We start from the raw sequence: 21,940 nt of genomic DNA on the forward strand, positions 1-21,940 counted from the left end.
ATAGGTAGATATGTATATGTTCATTCACCGTCATCATTATTGTTTAACATCTGTTTTCCATGCTAGCTTGGGTTAGACAGTTTGCAGCTGCACCAGGCTCCAATCTGATCTGGCAAGGTTTCTATAGCTGAATGCCCTTCCTAACGCCAACCACTCTGAGAGTGTAGTGGGTGCTTTTTAAGTGCCACTGGCATGGGAGCCAGTCAGGCGGAATTGGCATCGACCATGTTCAGATGGTGCTATTTATATGCCACCGGTATGGGGAGCCAGTCAGGTGGAACTGGCATCGACTCATGCTTGAATGGTGCTTATTATGTTCCACCAGCACAAGTGCCAGTTAGGTGGCACTGGCATCAGCCACAACTACAATTTCCATTTTGATTTTACTTGACTCAATAGGTCTTTTCAAGCACAGCATATCGCCTGATGATTTAAGGGTACTTTTAAATGGGCTGGTTATGTGACACTGGTATAGGCTACAACTATGATCTCACTTTATTTGCTAGGTCTTCTCAATCACAGCATATCTCCAAAGATCTGAAGTCTATAATAGAAAGAGGAAGAGAATACTGCATATTTGTAATATAGATTTTTAACATTCACTTAGTTGCCAGAAAGAAGGTCAGGTGAAAATCACAGTTGTGATAGAAGGAATAAATGGTATAGTATAATATAGCATGTCTAAGATGTATGTCCTAGTGGTTAGGGTGGTCATGGTTTCAATTTTCAAACGGGTGGTGCATTGTGCTCTTGAGCAAAACACTTCATTTCACATTGCTCCAGTCCACTCAGCTGTAAATGGGTAACCCTGCAAAATGGACTGGCGTCCTGTTCAGGAGGAATGTTGACCTACCTACATTCAGAAGTTAAAACAATGCAAAGAAATGCATTGTGACCATTTGTGTATAACAAGATCTGATAGTCTGGTTGATACAGTGATAATATAGTACAGTGTAACTATACATTTCAAAAATTGATTTCTTTAAAATCAATAGTATTTACTAATAAAATGACATAATAATATAATTATAATTGATGTCATTAATTAACTACTGAGAGTTTGATACAGGAGATATTAGACATAAAGGCATCAATTTGAGTCAAAAAAGAACAATAGACATGCTGATGTGACTTCAATATATCTATTGATTGCTTGCTAAGCAATCACATAAACCTTATGGGTTGCCTATAAAATTTCTAAAATTTGATACTATAAATTGTAGCTGCTGTTTTAACTGTGTTATGAAGGCTCTGCACTTAGCACTTGCTATTTAGGTCATTCTCCTAATGTCCAACATAACAAGATATATTACGTTGGTTCAATGTTTGCAATGAGAAATAACGTCATGAATAAAATTATTTATTTAACTAATGTAAATGTTATTAATGCTGACTGATTGAAGTATTTAGTTAAACATTTAACTTCCTATCCCCATCCAGATAAAAAAAAAAACGTTGATCTCTATTAACTAAGAACAAATTTCTTAACGTAATTAGAAATGATAATTATAATGCCATGATTAGAAATGTATTCTTGTATGTGTGAATGTTTACAATCTGTGCAGACTAAGGCTGCAACTGGTGATGTTTTTTAACCTTTCCTGTCAACAAATTGCCTGCCAGTGTTCTGCTTTTGAGTTCCTCTGGGAGGGAAAAAAAAAACAAAAACACCCTTACTTGTAAACCAATTAGGATTAACAAGGAGAACATGTGGTAGTAAAAATGTTCCCTCAGCTCCCTCCCCATCTTACTCATACTAACATGATAAAACTGACATTAAATAAAGAAAGCTGCTTTACCATATTTACAAAACTATTTCGCTATTTTGTTTTTAGAGTAAAATGTTGACCATTTCAAAATATTTACTGTTTTGGAAATCAAATGGAATTTATTAGCTGTAATATATTTAACTGAATTGAATTTTAGTAATTCCTATATAACATTAGTTGATATTAAATAAGATCAAGAGCAGTTTTTTTACAATGAAAATAAAAAATTTGCAGGCTTTTCTATTGTAATATGAACTTCTTATTAAGATACAAAATTTCAGTTTTTAATGTGACTGATAAACCAAAAATAAAAAGACAACTGGTCATATTAAAATATACAAGCTTGTTTGAAATAGTGTTATATGACATTCAAGAACAGAAAAAATAAGCATAAAAGCTTTCTATAAGTCTATTGAACTTAAATTATAAAAACTATTGAAACAATCCAAAGGACGAAATGTCTTATGAACTAGTGGCAATGATCTATTCAAGTTATATATTCTTACAATGTACTTGAAAAATGTTATGTAATCAAATACCCTCAGCAATAGCTACAGTTGATGAGAGATTGACCCAGCCTAACATTTGAAACTGACTCACCTTGAAAAGTAATACTAATCTTATATATTAAAAAGCAAGTTGTCTGTGTGTGTGTGTGTGTTGTGTGAACCACTTCTACTCCTACAATTTTCAACCAAATTTCACCAAATTTGACATGTGTGCTCCCTTGACTTAGGATGCGTTTTCTTATCCCCCCCCCCCAATTCTGTGCCCCCAACATAAATAGACTACTCTCAATTCGCCTAGGATTTGGTTTGAGCCAGTGAAAATGACACACACCCAGCTGGAAAAAATCAATACTTTACTTTGTTAGCTGTGGTGAGCTCTTATCAACTGCTTACACAGTACTGCCAGCAGTATTCATTTGTGAGTTATGATTTGCATCTGTTTTCACATGAGCGCTCTTTTTGATATAATTATTCCAACTTAAACTAGCCATTTCAAAACTCTTACCCAGCAAGGTCAGTTTTGGCAAGGTTTTTACAGCTGGATGCCCTTCCAAATGCCAACCACTTTACAGTGTGAACTGGACAAGGTTATATTTTAGAGATTAGTTAACGTTCTTTTTAAAATTGTAGCAGTATCTTACTTTGATAATATGTTTGCATATATGACCTTTCATACACATACAAAAAATGTTAAGCATTAGCAAATGATCTTAACAACATTTACAGATCTTACTATTTCTATTTTATTACACTTGTCTATATCTATACTGGTAGGTAACCTATCAATTTATTGAGGTTATTGAAGAATGCTGTAGTATTCCAAATTGAATGATGAAAACATTTCTTACATAGCTGCAGGTATGGCTGTGTGGTTGAGAAGTTTATTTTCCAACACTGTAGTTTCAAGCCCAGCTCAGTCCCTTGGCATGGCAGCCTGTCATATATGTGTATCATTATTTAACGTCCATTGACAATGCTGGCATGGGTTGGACGGTTTGACCAGGTCTGGTAAGCTGAGGCACTGCACCAGACTCTGGTGTGATTTGGCATTGTTTCTATGGCTGGATGCCCTTCCTAATGCCAACCATTCCGAGAGTGTAATGGATGCTATTATGTGCCACCAGCAGGGGTGTCAGTCTGCATGACACAAATATATATAGGTAGGAAAAATATGTAATGACTATTAGCTATAACTTGTCATATATATATATATATATATATATATATATGTGTCTGTGAATATGTTTTTCGTTCATGTTTGCTGATTTGTAAGCATTAGGTTCCTCAAGCGATGTTGTTTGCTTCCATTTCTCTGCATTAACAGTAGACTGGGAGTAAGTCCATTTTCCATGCTGGCATGGGTTGGATAACTTGAAAGGAATTGACAAAGCCAGGGGCTGCACCTGGTCCCATAGTCTGTTTTGGCTTGGTCTCTATGATTGGATGCTCTTCCTAACACCATTCACTCCAGAGTGTACTGGGTGCTTTTTATGTGGCACCATTACCAGTGTTTTCTACACGGCACCAGCACCAGCGCTTTTTACATGGCGCCAGCACCCATATCAATGCTTTTTATGTGACACCTTGGTTTTAGGATCTCAATTCTGTTGTGGTGGATGGGTCTTCTTGAATATAGCAATAAGAAATTGCTGATGATTAAGATGATACTGTAGTTTTTGTTATGTAAAAATAATGAAAAGGTTTTATTTTTAATTTAGATTGAGGAGGAAGGGTAAGGCTTATATGCTTTACATACCTTTCCAGGCTATGTAAGCTTGATATTAGTTTGTTTGTAAAAGTACCACAAAGTTTTTACATTGTTTTCTTCAAAGTCTTGTAGAAATACATTGAATCTTTTTTATTTAAAGTGAGATAGAAAAATTAGATGTTTGTGCAAGCATATGCAAACTTGCATGTTTGTCTATTTGAATAGGTATATTCTGTAATTTTTGTTGTATTGTTATACTTTCAAGTATATATTGTGAGAGCTGCTATAGGACATCCTGATATAATATGGTGCTTTGTTTCAAGAATTTGATCTGGAATGGATGTGAAGGCACATGGTTTTGTGGTTAGGCTGTTGGACTCATGATCGTAACATTGTGGTTTTGATTCTTGAACTGGACATTGTGTTCTTGAGTAAAACACTTCATTTCATGTTGCTCCAGTCTATGCAGCTGGTAAAAATGAGTAATCCTGCGATGGACCAGTGTTCCATCTAGGAAGGAGTGCATATGCTGGAGAAACTGAGAAACTGGCTCTGTGCTCCTTACAGAGTAAAGTGGACTAACCCATAGATGTATAATTTAAATGCTTGTTTTGTGACCATGTGGTTTCAGGTTCAGTCCCATTGTATTGCACCTTAGGCAACTGTTTTATACTATATCCTTGGGCAAATTAATGCCTTGTGAGTGCATTGATAGACAGAAACTATGGAAGCCCATCATATATATGTCTTTGTGTGTGTGTCACCCATTCCCACTTCTAGTATTTGTTTACATCTGTGTAACTTAATGGTTTGGCACAAAAGAAAATCAGTAAAATAATGCCAGACTTTAAAATAATCAGTACCGGGGATGAGTTGTTCAACTAAAACCTATCAAGGTGATGCCCCAGCATGGTTGCAGTCCAATGACTGAAACAAGTAAAAGATAGAGGCAATATTCATCAGTTATATTGTAGAGTTTGAGTTGTGAGGATCTGTTTCTGTATGGCAGATGTTGAAATTATTTGGAGATGGTGACAATAGAATTCTAAATTAAATTCTTTGCCAGCCTTAACTTTGCATTTTATCTCTTCTGCATCTCCTAATATAATAATGAGCGTAGTGTTTTTATATATTTGTGTGTGTGTATATATATATATATATATATATATATATATATAGATATATTTGTCCAGAATCACGTCGGACGCAGAGGAGGAGAGAAAATAGTAATTCAGTGAAGGAAAAGTAGTGAGAGTAATAGCCCTGACTGAGAGGGAGTGAGAGAAAGGAAGGAGTGATAGAGGAATAAGGAAGGAAGGAGTGATAGAGGAATAAGGAAGGAAGGGGTGAAAAAAAAAATCAGCATTTCAACTCTGTGAGTATATGTGTGTATGTGTGTACAAAGGAAGTATGTGAATGTTTGTATGTGTGATTATTATGTACCTTATTTATATATAAAATACTACAATTAGCTGTCATTGTTGACGGCACATGGTCAGCTAGTTTATAAAATAAATACTAATAATATACTGAGTTGAATTTTATTCAACTAACTCTTCTCATAAAAGTGGCTTGTCAAAAAAATCTCATTAAATTTATTTGGTTGACATCACAAGTCTGCATTAATCGTTAGTGAATTGAGTTTAATGATTTGGATTTGCTTTCTTGTTTATTTCTAAATGCATTCCTTTACTTCTGTCAATTAGCGACACTGTGAAATTATGAATATCACTGTGCAAAACCGTTTAAGAAAATGTTAGTGACAGTAATGCTTTTAATTGGTCGTTTGCTACTAAGCTGATTATGCAACCCAAAACCTGTATTCGTTTCAAGTATATCAAACGATCTACTTCTTTGTAATTGCAAACAGTTTCAGTTACTCATGTAGGACAGTGTTATAAGTCAGTGGAGTCTTGTCAAAATGTTAGAAAAGGTAAGATCATAAAAATATTTCACAATTCGTTCGGTTATACACTGTAATATTTCATATTATTAGAAGTTGCATTATAACTCTGTCAGTTACAAAATCTAAAATAAAGCACTTATAACTTTATTATTTATGTTCACATTGATTGGAAAGAAAATTAATTTTTTGCTTAAACAACAACTATATTTTTGTTTAAACAAAGCAAACCGTTCAAATATAGAGTATACAAGTTGTTCCCTTTCATATGTATTCTTTAGATTTGTATATTTTGCTTTATTTGAATATAAACATCCCTTTTTGCTTTCATCCTTCAAAGTACTGTGGTCAAATTAACCAACTATACTGCTCTTCCCAAATTATTATTTTAATATATATAGATGAGTATATATCTTTATATAACTAACAAATAAAGATATATATTTATTCCATCATGGGTTAATTGTATATTATATTGAGGCATTTTATAGTCATATATGCCTGTCCTGTTTGCTAACCCTTACCTGTTTTTCAAGTAAGAAATCTTTTATTTTGTACTTCCTTGAAGATTATTTGTTGACAGAGAAAGTAACAACAATACTATTTGTAGCACAGATGCACATACACTCACACACAATGGACAGTTTCTATCCACCTTGCTTACTCAGAAGGCTTTAGTCTGGGTTTATACTAGAAGACATTTTCCAAGATGTGCAGTCGGACTGAACCCAAAACCATGTATTTGGGAAGCAAACTTCTTAACCACTCAGCTGTGATTGTATTTATCATTATAGTTAACAATTATTGACTTGTCTAGCAGGTTAGGATATTCTCAATTGTAATAAAACTTAACCAGGATGAATATAATTTATGTGCACACAAAGAAAATTGGATTTAATCATATTATGAAATATTACTCATCCTCCATTTAAAAAAAATAGTTAAAAGGATTTTTATTTTGAATGGATTGGATTTTAATGGATAATATTACACCATTACATAACTTCAGTTCATCTAGATTATAACTAGTCCTTGAATGTAAATCTATATGATGTAATATTATAAGACAAAAATACAGAATAATAATTGCCATTACTCTTTAATGGCGTTTCTGTTTAGATATCTCTTTTTCTTGTTTTAGTCATTGGACTACAGCTATTGTCGAGCACTGTCTTGACGGGTTTGATCAAACTAATTGACCTCAGTATTTATTTTTAAATCTGGTACTTATTCTGTCAGTCTCTTTTACTGAACTGCTAAGTTATAGGAATGTAAACAAACCAACACTGGTTGTCGAGTGGTAATAGGAGGGGGGGAGGGAAAACGCAAATACACAATCAGGCATATATATTACTTCTTTCAGTTCCTGTCTACCAAATCAAAATTTCTTAGTGTTAAAGGTCAAAAATAAAATATATTTATAGTCCATTTTTAGTTTTGTATATCCATTTAATAGAAAATCAATAATTTGAGTTTGTAGATCGGTTCTTCAGTGGATAGACCTATGACCAAAAACATTCAGGCTATGTTCATCTGTCTTGTTAGCAGTGCCTAGAACTACATTATCAATGTGTCCTTTCCTTATTGAAGATGCTATGGTGTGAATTGAGAAACATTGGGCTGCTACCTCTACAAAGTCCAGTGACTGTATGAAGGCTCCATTTTGGCTTGTAATTCAGATACAACCCAAAAGGGATACTACTTTATACATGCAAATTTCCGGGTTCAGTCCCACTGCGTGGCACCTAGGGCAAGTGTCTTCTACTATAGCCTCGGGCCGACCAAAGCCTTGTGAGTGGATTTGGTAGACGGAAACTGAAAGAAGCCTGTTGTATATAAATGTATATATATATATATGTGTGTGGGTGTTTGTGTGTCTGTGTCTGTCCCCCCAACATTGCTTGACAACCGATGCTGGTGTGTTTACGTCGCCGTGACTTAGCGGTTCGGCAAAAGAGGCCGATAGAATAAGTACTAGGCTTCCAAACAATAAGTCCTGGGGTCAATTTGCTTGACTAAAGGCGGTGCTCCAGCATGGCCGCAGTCAAATGACTGAAACAAAAGAGTAAAAGAGTATATTAAAAGTGAAATATTTAATATATTAATCCAATTTTTAAATATCTGTACTTGGATTTAAAAAAAAAAAAATCTTCAAAGCCTTGTGCACAAATGGTTATTAATGAATTTATTCTAAATTTGAGCATGTTTTTGAGAATGCTCTAAATTTGAGAATTTTTTTTATTAAGTTAGGAATTGAGCATGTAAAGCAAGGTGCAGATTATGCCGATGGGCTGTAATGATTAGCAAAAAGAAGACAGTAAGAGCTTGTACAGTTAAAGTGTCACTTACTGGTATTTAAGTAATGGTCTAATTTGAAATTACTATTCACATGACATACTATTATGTAAGTGAAAAATTGGTATTTGTTAGTATCATATATTTGGGTTGATGACACTGTATTCAGCTGGTTTTCCAGAATTATCTGAACTGTTGGCGTTTAATAAATATGATAAGGTTATGGGCTGACAAAAACTGTTAGCACACTGGCTGAAATGCTTAGTGACATTTCTTTCTGCTTTGTATTCTGAGTTAAAATTTTGCCAAGGTTGACTTTACCTTTCATCCTTTTGTGACCAATAAAATAAATATCATTTGAATATTTGAGACCAATAAATAAATATAATTTGAATAGGGTCAGTGTAATTGATTAGGCCTCCCTCCTCCAAAATTTCAGGCTTTGTATCTATAGTAGAAAGAATTAAATAAATGTAATTGAAAAATGTAAGTGATTGCCATTATTCATTGTTTTTTTAATTAATAATTATATGTTTGTTTTTCTCTAGGTTATTCTTCATTTAAGAGTCCATTGATATTCAAGAATTAACTAAATGGAATTCTCAAATGTTCAGAAACAACAGCTTGTAAAGGCCACTCAGGAAAAGTATGCTTTATTTGAAAAAGCTAAGTGTGATCTTTATCAAAACGTTGCTGAGGTGAGTAATGTCTTATATTTAAGTAAGCTGATGTGTAAAGTCCTTTGAGCTTGCCTTTTCTTGTATGTTTTGTCACGATCTGGTGGTCATAACCTGAACTCACAGAATCAACGTGGATAGGGTGAATTTAAAACAACACACCATGAATTTTTTATAAAATATTATTAATAGTCAACATAAAAACAGCTTACATACAAACAAATATATGCACAAACAGACAGCGACTGCTACACCAGACGTGCAGTCAAAAGTTACAAGGGTAACATATATACACAGTTCAGAAGTTTGGACTCCATATCCTGGTTTTTGGTTTCCCCAAAATTGGCCTCACAGAAATTTGGTCTTTCAAAAATAACATTCCAAAAATTTTCGATTTCATAAAATCCGAATTTCCATTTTTGTACAAATTTGTTTTTTTAACCTCAGATTTCGACAGTGGATTTCAAACCTTCATAAAATTTGTCTATCAATTTGGTGTTCAACTTTGGGTTTTGAACCTTGGAATGTCATAAAATTTGTCTATTGATTTGGTGTTCGACCTTGGGTTTTGAACCTTGGATGTCGAACCTTGGACCTAAATATAATTAAATCTAATGTCAAAGCAACCATTTGAACTAAAAGTTCATGACACAAAATGGCTGCCAGACTATATCAATAATTATAGTTAAAAAAATTAAATAGTCAAACAAAAAGCTAGTTTGCTTTAAATTCACACAAAATTGGTTCATACAAGCATGCTGAGTAACCATTAGACAAAATTTACAGTTAATTGTCTAATACAAAAATTTGGCTACATGAAAAAATTAAATTCATACACCCTTTAGCTATTTATACAAATTTTAAGATTTATCTTAACAGAAAATAGCTAGCAAAATTACTACACAACTTGCCACAAATGCAGAGTTCAAAATTCACATAAATATTATAACTTAACATAAGAGATTTTTCTTTTGTACTGACCCAGATGTGACACAGAAATTGTCTTAAATTTGACAAAAGTTCTGGTGAATTCCTGAAGCATAAAATAAATCTATAAATACCTAACACAAAGCACAAAGTGCATAAACTAAACAGGCAATCATAGCTTCCAGAATCCAATTGAATAAAACTGTCACAAAAACTGGGGGGTAAAATTATCTCTGTTTATAAAGTTTGCCAGGGTGTAGCCAATTTGTCATAGTTTCTGTTTTAGCTAATAACTATAGCGTCCCCCATTTTAACAATGGACCTCACCCTTACAGCGCAGCATGAAAACTGTTTTCCTGTTTACTTTACATAATAATTTATAATTTCCTAACAGTTTATATATCGGTTGTCTTTTTCCAGTTAAAATCACAAATCCGCTCACAAATGAGTCGCCTTCTGGAAGCCTTGCAAAACCGAGAACTGCAACTCCTTAATCAGGTGGATATGATCAAAAGCTCAAAAGAAGAAGTATTACAAAATAAGTTAGCTGCTCTTAATTGTAAGCTTGACAAGTTGCAACATACAGTAAAATGTTCTGATGAAGAAAATTATGTTTTGGAGGATAACTTTGAAAGGTGAGTTAATGGTTTTTGAATACAATATAATGTTTATGAAAACAAAAATACAAAAAAATCACGAGAAAACTTGACTTCATGCTTTCTATTTGCTAATTTTTTTCTCTTTCTTTTGTGTTCAAAGTTCATTGACTTTACTTTTTGCTTCTTTGTTAAGATGTGTACCAGTATGTGTATTAGTGTTAGTTTGACTAACTAAATTTCATCATCATCATCATCATCATCATCATCATCATCATCATCATCATCATCATCATCGGTTAACGTCCATTTTCCATGCTGACATAGGTTGGATGGTTTGACTAAGGTCTGGAGAGCCAGCGGCTGCACCACGCTCCAGTCTACTCTGGCAGAGTTTCTACAGCTGGATGCCCTTCCTAATGTCAACCACTCTGAGAGTGTAATGGGCGCTGTTTATGTGCTGGTGGCACTGGAGCCAGTAAGGCGGGCCTGGCAATGAACGTGTACAGATGGTGCTTTTTAAGTGCCACCAGCACAGGAGCCAGTCAGTGGAGTACTGACATCGGTCACGATTGGTTGGTGTTTTTCACGTTCCACCAGCGCAGTAGCCAGTCAGGTGGCTCTGGCTTTGACCACATTCGGATGGTGCCTTTGACATGCCATCGGCATGGGAGCCAGCCAGAGGGCACTGGCCCCAGTTATGATATTGGTTTTTCTTGACTCAACAGGTCTTCTCAAGCATATCATATTGCCCAACGCATCAGGATTATTTTTGACAGGGTAGGACGTGATTGGCTGCTATCTCACTTTAGTTGTTGGGTCTTCTCAATCACAGCAGATCTCCAAAGGTCCCGGTCTCCTGTCATTGCCTCTGTGAGGCCCAATGTTCGAAGGTCATGCTTCACCACCTCATCCCATGTCTTCCTGGGTCTGCCTCTTCCACAGGTTCCTTCTACAGTTAGGGAGTGGCACTTCCTCACACAGCTGTCTTCATTCATACATGACCATACCAGCACAGTTGTCTCTCTTGCACACCACATTTGATGCTTCTTATGTCCAAGTTTTCTCTCAGGGCACTTACACTCTGTTGTGTATGCACACTGACATTATACATCCAGCAGATCTTACTAACTTCATTTCTTTCAAGCCTACGCATGTCATCAGCAGGCATGGCCCATGTTTCACTGCTGTAAAGCATGGCAGTTCGCACACATGCATTGTACAATCTACCTTTCACTCTGAGCAAGAGGCCTTTTGTTGTCAGTAGGGGTAGAAGCTTTCTGAACTTTGCCCAGGCTATTCTTATTCTGGTTGTAACACTCTGAGCAGCTACCCCCACTACAGACTTGCTTGAAAAATTTCTCTTATATCCAGTTAAAAGGAATCAATATTATTTGAATTTTAGTATCATCATCATTGTTTTAATGCCCATTTTTCCATGCCTGCATGAGTTGGATGGAGTTTATTGAGTCAGATTTTCTATGGCCAGATGCTCTTCTTGCTGCTAAACTTTACTTGATTTCCAGCAAGCTAATATTTCCCCAAGGTCAGACGTGTTTTCACAGAATATTGGAAATGGATGATATTGCTTGTATGACAGGGACATCAACTTACACCTATCAATGTCGTGTCAAGACAAGGAGACAAACAATCATAGACATCTGACCCTGTATGTATGTATGTGTGTGTATACTCTTTTACTCTTTTACTTGTTTCAGTCATTTGACTGTGGCCATGCTGGGGCACCGTATATTTATATATTTGTCATTGCCTCTGTGAAATCACAAATTACGAACTCACAAGACAAGATTGACAATATCATTGATCATTGACAAAAACAAACAAGGTTGAATCACGGGATTTGGTGGTCTCGATGCTGGAGGTAGTGGGGATTTATTTCCCTGCTAGCGATATAAACAAGAGTGCATTTTGCACTGAAAGGCCAATATGAAAGTTACTCTCACAGCAACTACCACAGTGAAGTTTGTTCAACAGAACATCCATGTTTAAGTGGGGATAAATATTACCTCTCGGTATTAATACTGTCTCTGTCACTAATATGTATTGGATGGTGCATAGATTCCCGCTCATTTTAAACTTCTGTTGCAGCCTCTGTCTCCGTGATATGGTCCCTGAGGAGCCTATGCACATGACATTTAAACCGACACCAGTTGGCTTGAAAGATGTTGTGATGAATTTTGGTAAAATCACTTCAAATGGAATTTCTTTCTCAACATTTGCTGAGTCAGACACTTCACCAACCAGTTTATCAAAACAATCTGAAGATTATAGAAATGCTGAACATAATGTATCATACAAAACAGTTGAACAAATAAAGCAGGCTTCAAACTCTGAGAAATCGGTGAGTTAATTCTTCAGAAATTATTTTAGTTTATTAGTTCATCATGACAAGAATCATCATCACTTCATCATTTTATATCTGTTTTCCATGCTGCCAAGGTTGACTTTGCCTTTCATCCTTTCAGGGTTGATAAAATAAGTACCAGCTGAACACTGGGGTTGATGTAATTAACTTATTCCCTCCCCAAAAATTACTGGCCTTGTGCCAAAAATTTGAAACCATTATTATTATTATTATTGTTTTTGTTTTATAAAACTAATGTCAAGCTTTTTCTTTGTAAATATTCCTCAGCTTGTAACCAGTGAATGGTTGGCCAAACCACAAAAGAAACATTCTTTGAGCAAGAGCAGCACACCAATTAATTCTAAAGATATGTTTGCACCATTCAAGACATGTAGAACAGCTGACTGGTTGGCTAGCCCCAAATCCCTGTCTCCTACACAAAAGAGCAGTTCTGTTTGTCTTGCTGAATTACCTAAAAATACAAGTATTCAGAACTGGTTTCATCAAATAAAACAAAATCATGACTTTGAAGACGATGGCTTTGAAATTTTGGACACAGAAGAACTCAACAGTGGTAGGAATCATTTGCTTAATTAGAATTTTAAAGTTTACTTGCAGTTTTTCATTCTATTGCAGTCAATTAAATTTTATTTTTCAAATTTGTGTAAGATAGACAGTGGAGTAAGGGTAGTACATTTAGCTTGTGTTGACCCACTGAGACTGGTGAGAGTGAAGTATTCAGAAGAATTGTGCCAACTGTTTAGTGTGTGCATTAATCAAATGACCCTCTTTTGGATGCAATCTAGGATATTTGTGTGTGTGTGTGTAGAGAGAGAGAGAGAGAGAGCTTTGTAGATGATTGATCAGATTTGTATTATTTTCTGGCTCTAAAGAGAAATCATTGTCTTTACAATGCAGTTCTAGCAATGTTATATATGCAGGGTCTCGTGAGAGATCATCAGAGCAATCGTTGCAACTTTGGAGGTTTTGGGATGTTAGAATTACAGATGCCAATATAGTAATGTGCCAGCTCCAGCATTTGATCTTCGGAAGAGGAGAGGTTGGTAATAAGTCAAACTCACTATTTTCAAGTTGGTTCTTCTCCTCACCTATAGCCATGAATGTTGAGTAATGACCAAAAGAGTAGGATTGCAAATTCAGGTGACTGAAATCAAGTTCCTCCAGAGGATCTTTGGAGTAACATTACTTGACAAGCTGTGTAGCTTGGAGGTCAGGGAGTCTTTCCAAGTTGACCTACTGCTTGTTTAGTTTAAAAACCCTTATTTCATTTGGTGGGAATTCCAATCCAATCATGTTTTGAGGTTCACCACCTCAACAACTCCTTTATAGGATCCAGTGGCTAAGGACATCATCAGGAGGAACCATGTCTGGTTTCGGCCCCTAGTCCTCTACCGTTTTTGACATGGCGGGGTCCCCCTTTCTGAGCTGTCTTCAGCTCTGGTGTTGAGTGTTTTTTTTTCTGTTTTCTTTGGTTTTTGTACTTTGGTTGCTTTGATGCAGTGTCAACGAATGTCAGCAAGTGAATGACCACCCTAGAAAATTTTTTCCTTTAAATACTCACTGGTAGGTTCCAGCAGCCAGCGCTAGCTAACTGTCATGTGACACAGTGCTGAAATTTCAGGACAATTTTTTGACACATGCATGTGACAGTTTTCCTTATAATTTCTGTTCACCAATTTCACTCATGACAAGGTATCAACTATTGATTCTTATTTAATATTTAAAGATAGTTTTCTTTATTATTGAAATTATCAGTGTATTAAACATGTTGAGATTGAAATGTAATTTCAAGTGCAGTGAAATAGTTAAAAGGATAGATATCCAGTTTAATGAATTAGGTATTGAAACTTAGGTACAAATTATTCATTACTCTCTAAAATGATTGTGTGATTTTCTTTTAGATGAAGATACCGATTCTATTGAGATTGTTTCAAGTAGCCCTGCATCTGTAAATAGTGAAATATTGAAGAATGCTATTGGATGCAAAAGAACCCCTGATATAGATAAGAGTGTTTGGTTGGCTGCTAAACGAAAGCCTATGCCTCTTGGAAGGTCATCCAAAACTTTGCCAACATTTTCTTATTTTAAGAAAGTTGCAGCCCAAGATCCAAGTGTCTGGCTTGTTAAGGTAAGTTTCCTCATATATGCTAATATTTTCCTATAATGATTTTCATGACTGTCTTTTTTTTTTCTTCAATACCGGCATGGATGGAGAGGTCATTTTAGGATCTTTCTTATATATATCTTGACCATCTCATATGTGATTTCAATCTTTTCATATCTGTCTACTTGTGCAGTTGTCTCTACTATACATAGCAGTCAATGTTTTGTAACACTTTTACTCAATATAGAAAATTGTTTCTCAAGCTCTTTTCAATTGTTGTAGCTGTCATGTATTTTCTGTCCATATTTCAAAGCCATACAGCATCATCATAATCATAAAACAAGATTCATTGTTTGCTCCTCAAAAAGAAAAAATGTTTGTTTCTAGTAGATGTAGTAATTCTTTAGAATTTTATCAACTGTTACTGATATACAGTTTAATATAATTGCATGTGCTAAATGTGTAGTCAAAACATGACATTTCTTTATATTTCTTTTTTTTTCAGAAAAAGTCTTTGAGTAGTAGTAATATGTCTACAAAACCAGTTACTTGCAGTGACCATGGACTCGCTAAAAATTGTGATATTGAAAACCTTGGTGATTCTTCTTGTGTTGAGAACCTAACAAAGAAGTTCAGAGAACTTTCACAAGTTTCTAAATGTCCTGATCCTAAACTTAGTACATTAAGCTTAAGCTCTGATCAGTTACCACCAGTTAGCTCAGTGTGCAAAGCTAATGAAGTTTGTGAGAAATATAGCGAGTGTGTTACTCAACCGAATTGTGGTGAAAGAAATTGGTTTGCAAAAGTGTTTACTGCTACTAATAATACGGAGGCCGTTAATCACATCAGCCAAATTCCTGTCTTCAAAGCAGATCCCCAGTTAGATCAATATGCTTGTAAGAAAGACCCTTTTCAGCCATTCCAGGCAACAGTTGATTATTCATTCTGGTTAAAGAAAGGGAAAGACAAGGAAAATATGCCCCAAAAATGTTCTAATTTGAAACGAGACAGTAACAGTTTTTCCAGTCTATATGATTGGTTAAGTCCAGAGAGTAAAAAAAACATCCAGGTCTTAAATGAAAATAAATTTAAATTCTAGCATATTAATAACTTGAGCAAGTTTGCTAATCTCTAGTAGAATTGGGAATTAAAAACAAAAATAAAACTATATAAACTAAGATATTATATTCATTAATTAGAAAGTTTAATTAATCACTATATTAGGTAGGACACATTTTTCTGTTGATAATATAGGATTTGTTTTTGTTAATCTTGTGTTTGTGTACAAATGTATTGGCATAAATACCTTCCAGTTGCAATGGTTTGTGTGTGTCTCTGTTACATAGATTTGAATATAAGTATATGTATGTGCTGTTTGTATATGTGAACGTGTGTACAATTGTATGTCACTTCTAGGTTGGTTTTATATTGCCTTTTATGGAGATATTTTTTTTTTCTGTTTGGTGCTCATTTGAGGTCTGTAATTAATAGACTTAGTCTCTTTTTCCAAGAATATAAAGCCGGCTTAACTTTGTTCTTCCTAGTCTGTTGCTTCTATAAATGATTAGAATAAAACTGAACATGTATTTGGAACTAACTTCTAACATGTGACTCATAGATGCTTTAATTCTCTTATAATAGCTTTAGCAATAGTGATATTGAACAAGTAGCAGACCACATTCTTATTTTGTAGTGCTTGATTCAAAATTAGGTGGGTTATGCTGAGAATAATTTTAACTTTACTTTTAGTTTCCACCAATATTTTTTTAAATTCATTTTTATTGATTTGCACATATCCCTAGAACTTGTCCAAGTTTTTTTTTTACTGTGCTTAGGATATATTTCTTCTCTTAGGCAAAGAGTGCTAACAACTGATAATCTAGGTGTAGTCTTTATAATGGTGTTTTATTTTGTTCTATGTAAAAGAACAAATGATTTAAGCTCTTTGGACTTATCACCTGGATAGCAAGGGATACTATTGGGAGATCATTGCTATAGTCAATAGTTTTTTAAGGTAGTTAGAAATGTTGAAATTTTATCAAAAATATTTTAGTTCACTTAAATAATACAATTACAATGAATATAGTAATAATGTAGATACAGATATTACCCCCTCCCTTATTACAAACTATTTTTCTAATCATAGTTGACTGGATCTATGTTTTGATGAAGATCATTACAAAATCGCCTTGAGTATTTTTCTGTGAATGATCATTCAAATTTCATTTATTTTAATGATTGATGACTGTCAGACAGCAATATACTTTCCAAGGAAACTAAGGGAGTATTTTACAGCCTGGTTCTTAGATCTGCTTGCTTTAATCATTTTTGTTTTATCGTCTCTGTTTGTCATTTTTGTGGTAGTTACCTGATTCATAATGGGATTTGAATCTCATTTGTTTATAAAAATGTTGAAATCTCACCAAGTACATATGCTTCAATATCAATGAATTTCAGGTGGCTGTGGAATATATTGGTCTCTTTACAATGTAATGACACCATTTATAGATAGCAATGGTGTACACCACCATTTCTATCTATAAATGTATTTGTATCTCTGTGTATGTATATGTGCATGAGTGCCTATGTACATTGTCTTCTAAAATGACATACAATAATAGTTCTGTTATACATAGTTGAATGTGTGTGTACATGAAGGATTATTGGCTCATAAATACTTTGTACTTTGTCTCACATTCTAAAATCAAGTATTTATCTTTCTCAATAGTCTAAAACTAATCATAGGTTTATTTTAAAAAATATGTTTTCCTTTTAGAATGATTTTACAAGCTATCAACTATAAGCATGTCACAGAAAAGATACACACACACACACACACATACATACATATGCTTAAAATGTCATCTTCCATTTTGATGTATTGCATTTGTAACCAAGAAAATAAATATCTAGAATAAAATGATGTCTTTATTTTCTATATGTGAATCGCATAGTAATTCTGAGGTAAAAATACTAGACTGTTGACCAATTGGTCATTAGTTCCAGTCTTGTTAACAACAATTATTTCGTATTGTTTCTTTATTGTTGGATATATATGAACTTTACTAAGATTTCTGTTTGTTCAATAAAATAAGGTCTCTTATTAGAAGGAATGATGAGTCAAATTTGATTGGCAGTAGCTTTCAGATTTGTACTTGTACCAAGATCCTCATTACAAGATTTGCTGGTTTATCTAGATGAACCTAAAGCTTCAATGGCTACTACTTACATCTGTCACAGGCTAGATCAAACTCTGTATTCTAGAACATCATCATTGGTTTAACATCCATCTTTCCATGCTTACTTGGGTTGAATTGAGTTTGAGGCAGATTTTCTACAGCTGGATGCCCTTCCTGTTGCCAATCCTCACCTGTTTTCGAGCAAAGCAATATTTCCATAAGGCCAGATATGTTTATGCAGACTATTGAAGATGAATTACATTGCTTGTATGAGAGTGACACTCATATATACATACATGATGGGTTACTTTCAGTTTCCATCTACCATATCTACTCACAAGGCATTGGTTGGCTTGAGGCTATTGTAGAAGACACTTGCTCAAAGTACCATGCAGTGGAACTGAACCTGAAACCTTGTGGTTGGAAAGTAAACTTTTTAACCATACAGCCATGTCTGGTTAAATCATTCATACTAGTTTCATAGTATAATCATGTTGATAATACAATACCCAACTAGAAATACATGTCTCTGTACCTAATGCAAACAGGTGATGAACTAGAATTTTACCAATATTGGATTGATCTGATCCAAATTAATGCGTGCTTTCACATTGACCAGGTACATTTAGATTAAATATAACTTAATTGCATTAAGAATGAGCAAATTATTAATTTCTGTCTAAAAATAAGATTAAGCTTTTCAGCCCTAAGCCCCTGTCTCTAACTGGTACTTAATTTATCGATCCCAAAAGGATGAAAGGCAAAGTCGACCTAGGCGGAATTTGAACTCAGAACATAAAGACGACGAAATACTGCTAAGCATTTTGCCCAGCATACTAACGTTTCTTATTTCTTTACTGCCCACAAGGGGCTACACACAGAGAGGACAGATAAATGGATTAAGTCGATTATATCGACCCTGAAAGAATGAAAGGCGAAGTCGACCTCGGCAGAATTTGAACTCAGAACATAACGGCAGACGAAATACCGCTAAGCATTTCGCCCCTTTACACAGCTCAAGAATAATGATTGCAGGCAAAAGAATCCAAGAGAATAACAATAATAAACCTCGCTCTCAACTACTGTATTTCACCCGAAGTGCTACTTTCTTCATCACTTTCACCAGTTTGATTGTCTGAATTACTCTCATTGTCTGTGTAAAGGTAAACTCTTTGTCCAAAGATTAAATATTATCAGTAAGTTCTTCAATTGTAGTCTAGGTCTTGCTCGCTTACCTAGTGAAGTGCTGAGTTCATCAAAAGATCTGTAATGTGTATGTTCAGCATTGGTCAGTTGAAAAGGACCAATTCTCTACAGTGTCTCTCAAATGAAATAGATTATGAAATTCTACTTTACACAGCATATGTGACTAATGTTTTATCTAGAAGCTCAATAATTTCCTGTAAAACAAGGCCGACAATAATCAAGTAAGCAACTTAAAATACCTTCAAAGAATTCCACCAGTTTCAAAACTCGACAATTTAACACAACTGGAATAGTTTGACTTGTTTCTTGTTTGGAAAAATGCCTAGAATTTACAAATTATTATTTTAATTAATACCTTTCTATTACGCACAAAGCCTAAAATTTTAGTCAATTACATCAACTCTAGTGCTTAACTGGTACTTATTTTATCAATCCTGAAAGGATGAAAGACAAAAATCAACCTCAGTGATATTTGAACTCAGAACATAAAGACAGACAAAACGCCACTAACCATTTTGTCCGGTGTGCTAATGATTTTGCCAACATGTCGCCTCAATTATTATTTTAATAAAATAAAATTTAAACTGAGCAGATTAAAAACCGCCATTATTTCTGTATCAACCTCGTAATTTCTTCATAAAAGTTCTTAGTTGTTATTTGATTGAAAGAAGAATTAAGAGCAAAACTGAGTCAGCATATATTTTTCATTTTACTAACAATTCAAATTACAACATTTACATAAGCTTCATTTTTATACAGATGTAATGAATACAAAGATTATTTTCCCAAATTCATTCCACTTTTTCTTTATTAGTTCATTTTGATGTTGAGAACCAATTAGAATTTCTTTCAGAATGAATTTAGATTGGAAAAGTTAACAACATAAAGAACACTATGGTGTGTTCTTTCATAGAATATTTCAATAAATAAATAAAAAATTAATAATGAAATTTTCTTAATAAAATCCAATGATTTTTTTTCCTTTTTTTTCATTATAGTTTATGCCATCATATATTCTTGTTTGAATGTTGGGGCAATTGGATTGAAGTCTCTTCTCTTTGAAAATGAGTTATATCTAAAAAAAAAAGAACAAAAATGAAGAGATAAAAAACTGAAAAATTTAAATCAAAATAATAATAATCATCATCATCAATATCATCATTATTTAATGTCTGTTTTCCAGGCTTGTAAGCCAGAGAGCGGCACCAAGCTCCAGTGTCAGCATGGTTTCTTAAGCTGGATGCTCTCCTTAATGCCAACCACTTTACAGAATGTAATGGGTGCTTATTATGTGGCACCAGAACCAGCAGTCATCAATTGACTTGCAAGACAAAGACCCCCCTTGGTTGGGAGAAGGAGTGGTACCGAGGGAAGTGACTTTGTACCAGTTGAGTATAATAGAGGGATAGAGAGAGGTGTCTTACTATAGAAGACATACTTGGCTACCAAAGTTGAATAGAGAGGAAGACAGTGAGAGAGAAGTAGATGCATTGGGACATACCCACAAGGTGTAGTGGGAGGGGAATATACGTGGTATTGAGGGTGTTTCATGACAGTGCTAAGGGAGATGTTTGGAGATGGGGAAGGTGATGGTAAGAGAATTTGGAGTGGTGGGGAGGTGGGATATAGTAGATATGTGAATGCATGGAGAGTGTGCAGGCAGGCATGTAAGGGAGAGTAGAGGGGCCAGCAGCAGATTGTGATCATGGGTAGTGGGAAGGGGTGTTGGGAAGATGGATTGCAGAGGAAATTTGACAGGGGACAGATTTTGTGTGTGTGTGTGTGGGGGGGGGGACATGGCTGTAAAGGACATGCTTATATATATTGCCACAACCCTAACCCTAAGCAACCACAGCAAATTGCCAGAAATCATGATCCCTATTTGATCTCCTCTGTGAGGTTCAATTGTTGGTTTAAGATGAGTGAAAATCAAGATGTTTTCACTCAACAAAAACTTTTGAAAGCCATGGTTTAACAATACTTTCAAGCTGTACTTTGCTGACCTTTTCTTTAGAGGTGACTTTATATAAAACTCTAAAATATTTCCAATTAATTTGTTACCTGCTCTAGTCATCTCTATTCCAATGGAGTCATCTTGCTTTTGTGCATCAACCAATGCCACTCTAATATAACTTCCTCAGTTCCTTTGCTCTCAAATTTCTAATACAAAATAGGCACCGACATAGATGTGTGGTGAAGAAGCTTGCTTTCTAACCATAAGGTCTCAGGTTCAATCCCACTGTATGCGACCTATAGGCACGGGCATGGCTGTGTGAGGCTAAGAAGCTTGCTTCCTAACCATATGGTCTTAGGTTCAGTTCCATTGCACAGCACCCCAAGCAAGTGTCTTCTACTACAGCTCTAGGTTAACCAAAGCTTTGAGTAGAGTTGGTAGAGGGAAACTGGAAGAAGCTTGTATATGTGTGTGTGTGTTGTCTTGACATCATGTGATGGCATCATAAAAGTGATGTTGTTTGGTTCCAGTCTTCTGTGAAAAACATATCTGGACATGAGGAAATATTACCTTAGCTATAAACAGGTAAGGATTGGCAACAAGAAAGCCGTCCAGTCATAGAAAATCTGCCTCAGCAAATTCCATCTGATCCATGCAAGCCTGGAATAGGAGGCATTGAATGATGATGATCCTATGGATCATATTTAACTCATTTTTCTTAGGTTGC

At 34.9% G+C, this 21,940-nt stretch overlaps 2 protein-coding genes across 5 annotated transcripts in view; one reads left to right on the top strand and one right to left on the bottom strand.

Annotated features, from left to right (window-relative positions):
• LOC106875800 (nuclear receptor coactivator 4) overlaps positions 1–17,794 on the top strand; it is a 30,047-nt gene extending 12,253 nt beyond the window's left edge. The window contains exons 1-7 of one of the 2 annotated variants that reach the window (XM_014924070.2): positions 5,768–5,919; positions 8,733–8,882; positions 10,209–10,423; positions 12,494–12,746; positions 13,038–13,323; positions 14,672–14,898; positions 15,380–17,794. In XM_014924070.2, the coding sequence (XP_014779556.1) occupies positions 8,778–8,882; positions 10,209–10,423; positions 12,494–12,746; positions 13,038–13,323; positions 14,672–14,898; positions 15,380–15,973 (1,680 nt within the window). In that variant the 5' untranslated portion in view covers positions 5,768–5,919; positions 8,733–8,777 and the 3' untranslated portion in view covers positions 15,974–17,794. Of the gene's footprint in view, positions 1–5,767; positions 5,920–8,732; positions 8,883–10,208; positions 10,424–12,493; positions 12,747–13,037; positions 13,324–14,671; positions 14,899–15,379 lie in introns of those variants that run through there. The other variant, XM_014924069.2, reaches the window with a different exon arrangement.
• Positions 17,795–19,949: 2,155 nt separating this feature from the next.
• Positions 19,950–21,940, bottom strand: part of LOC106875791 (peroxisomal ATPase PEX1) — a 49,431-nt gene continuing 47,440 nt past the window's right edge. For all 3 annotated transcript variants that reach the window (XM_052968204.1, XM_052968205.1, XM_052968206.1), the window contains one exon: positions 19,950–20,334. In XM_052968204.1, coding sequence (XP_052824164.1) covers positions 20,259–20,334 — 76 coding nt within the window. In that variant the 3' untranslated portion in view covers positions 19,950–20,258. The remainder of the gene's footprint in view (positions 20,335–21,940) is intronic.

Source organism: Octopus bimaculoides, chromosome 5, assembly GCF_001194135.2.
Source record: "Octopus bimaculoides isolate UCB-OBI-ISO-001 chromosome 5, ASM119413v2, whole genome shotgun sequence".
Lineage (NCBI taxonomy): Eukaryota > Metazoa > Mollusca > Cephalopoda > Octopoda > Octopodidae > Octopus > Octopus bimaculoides.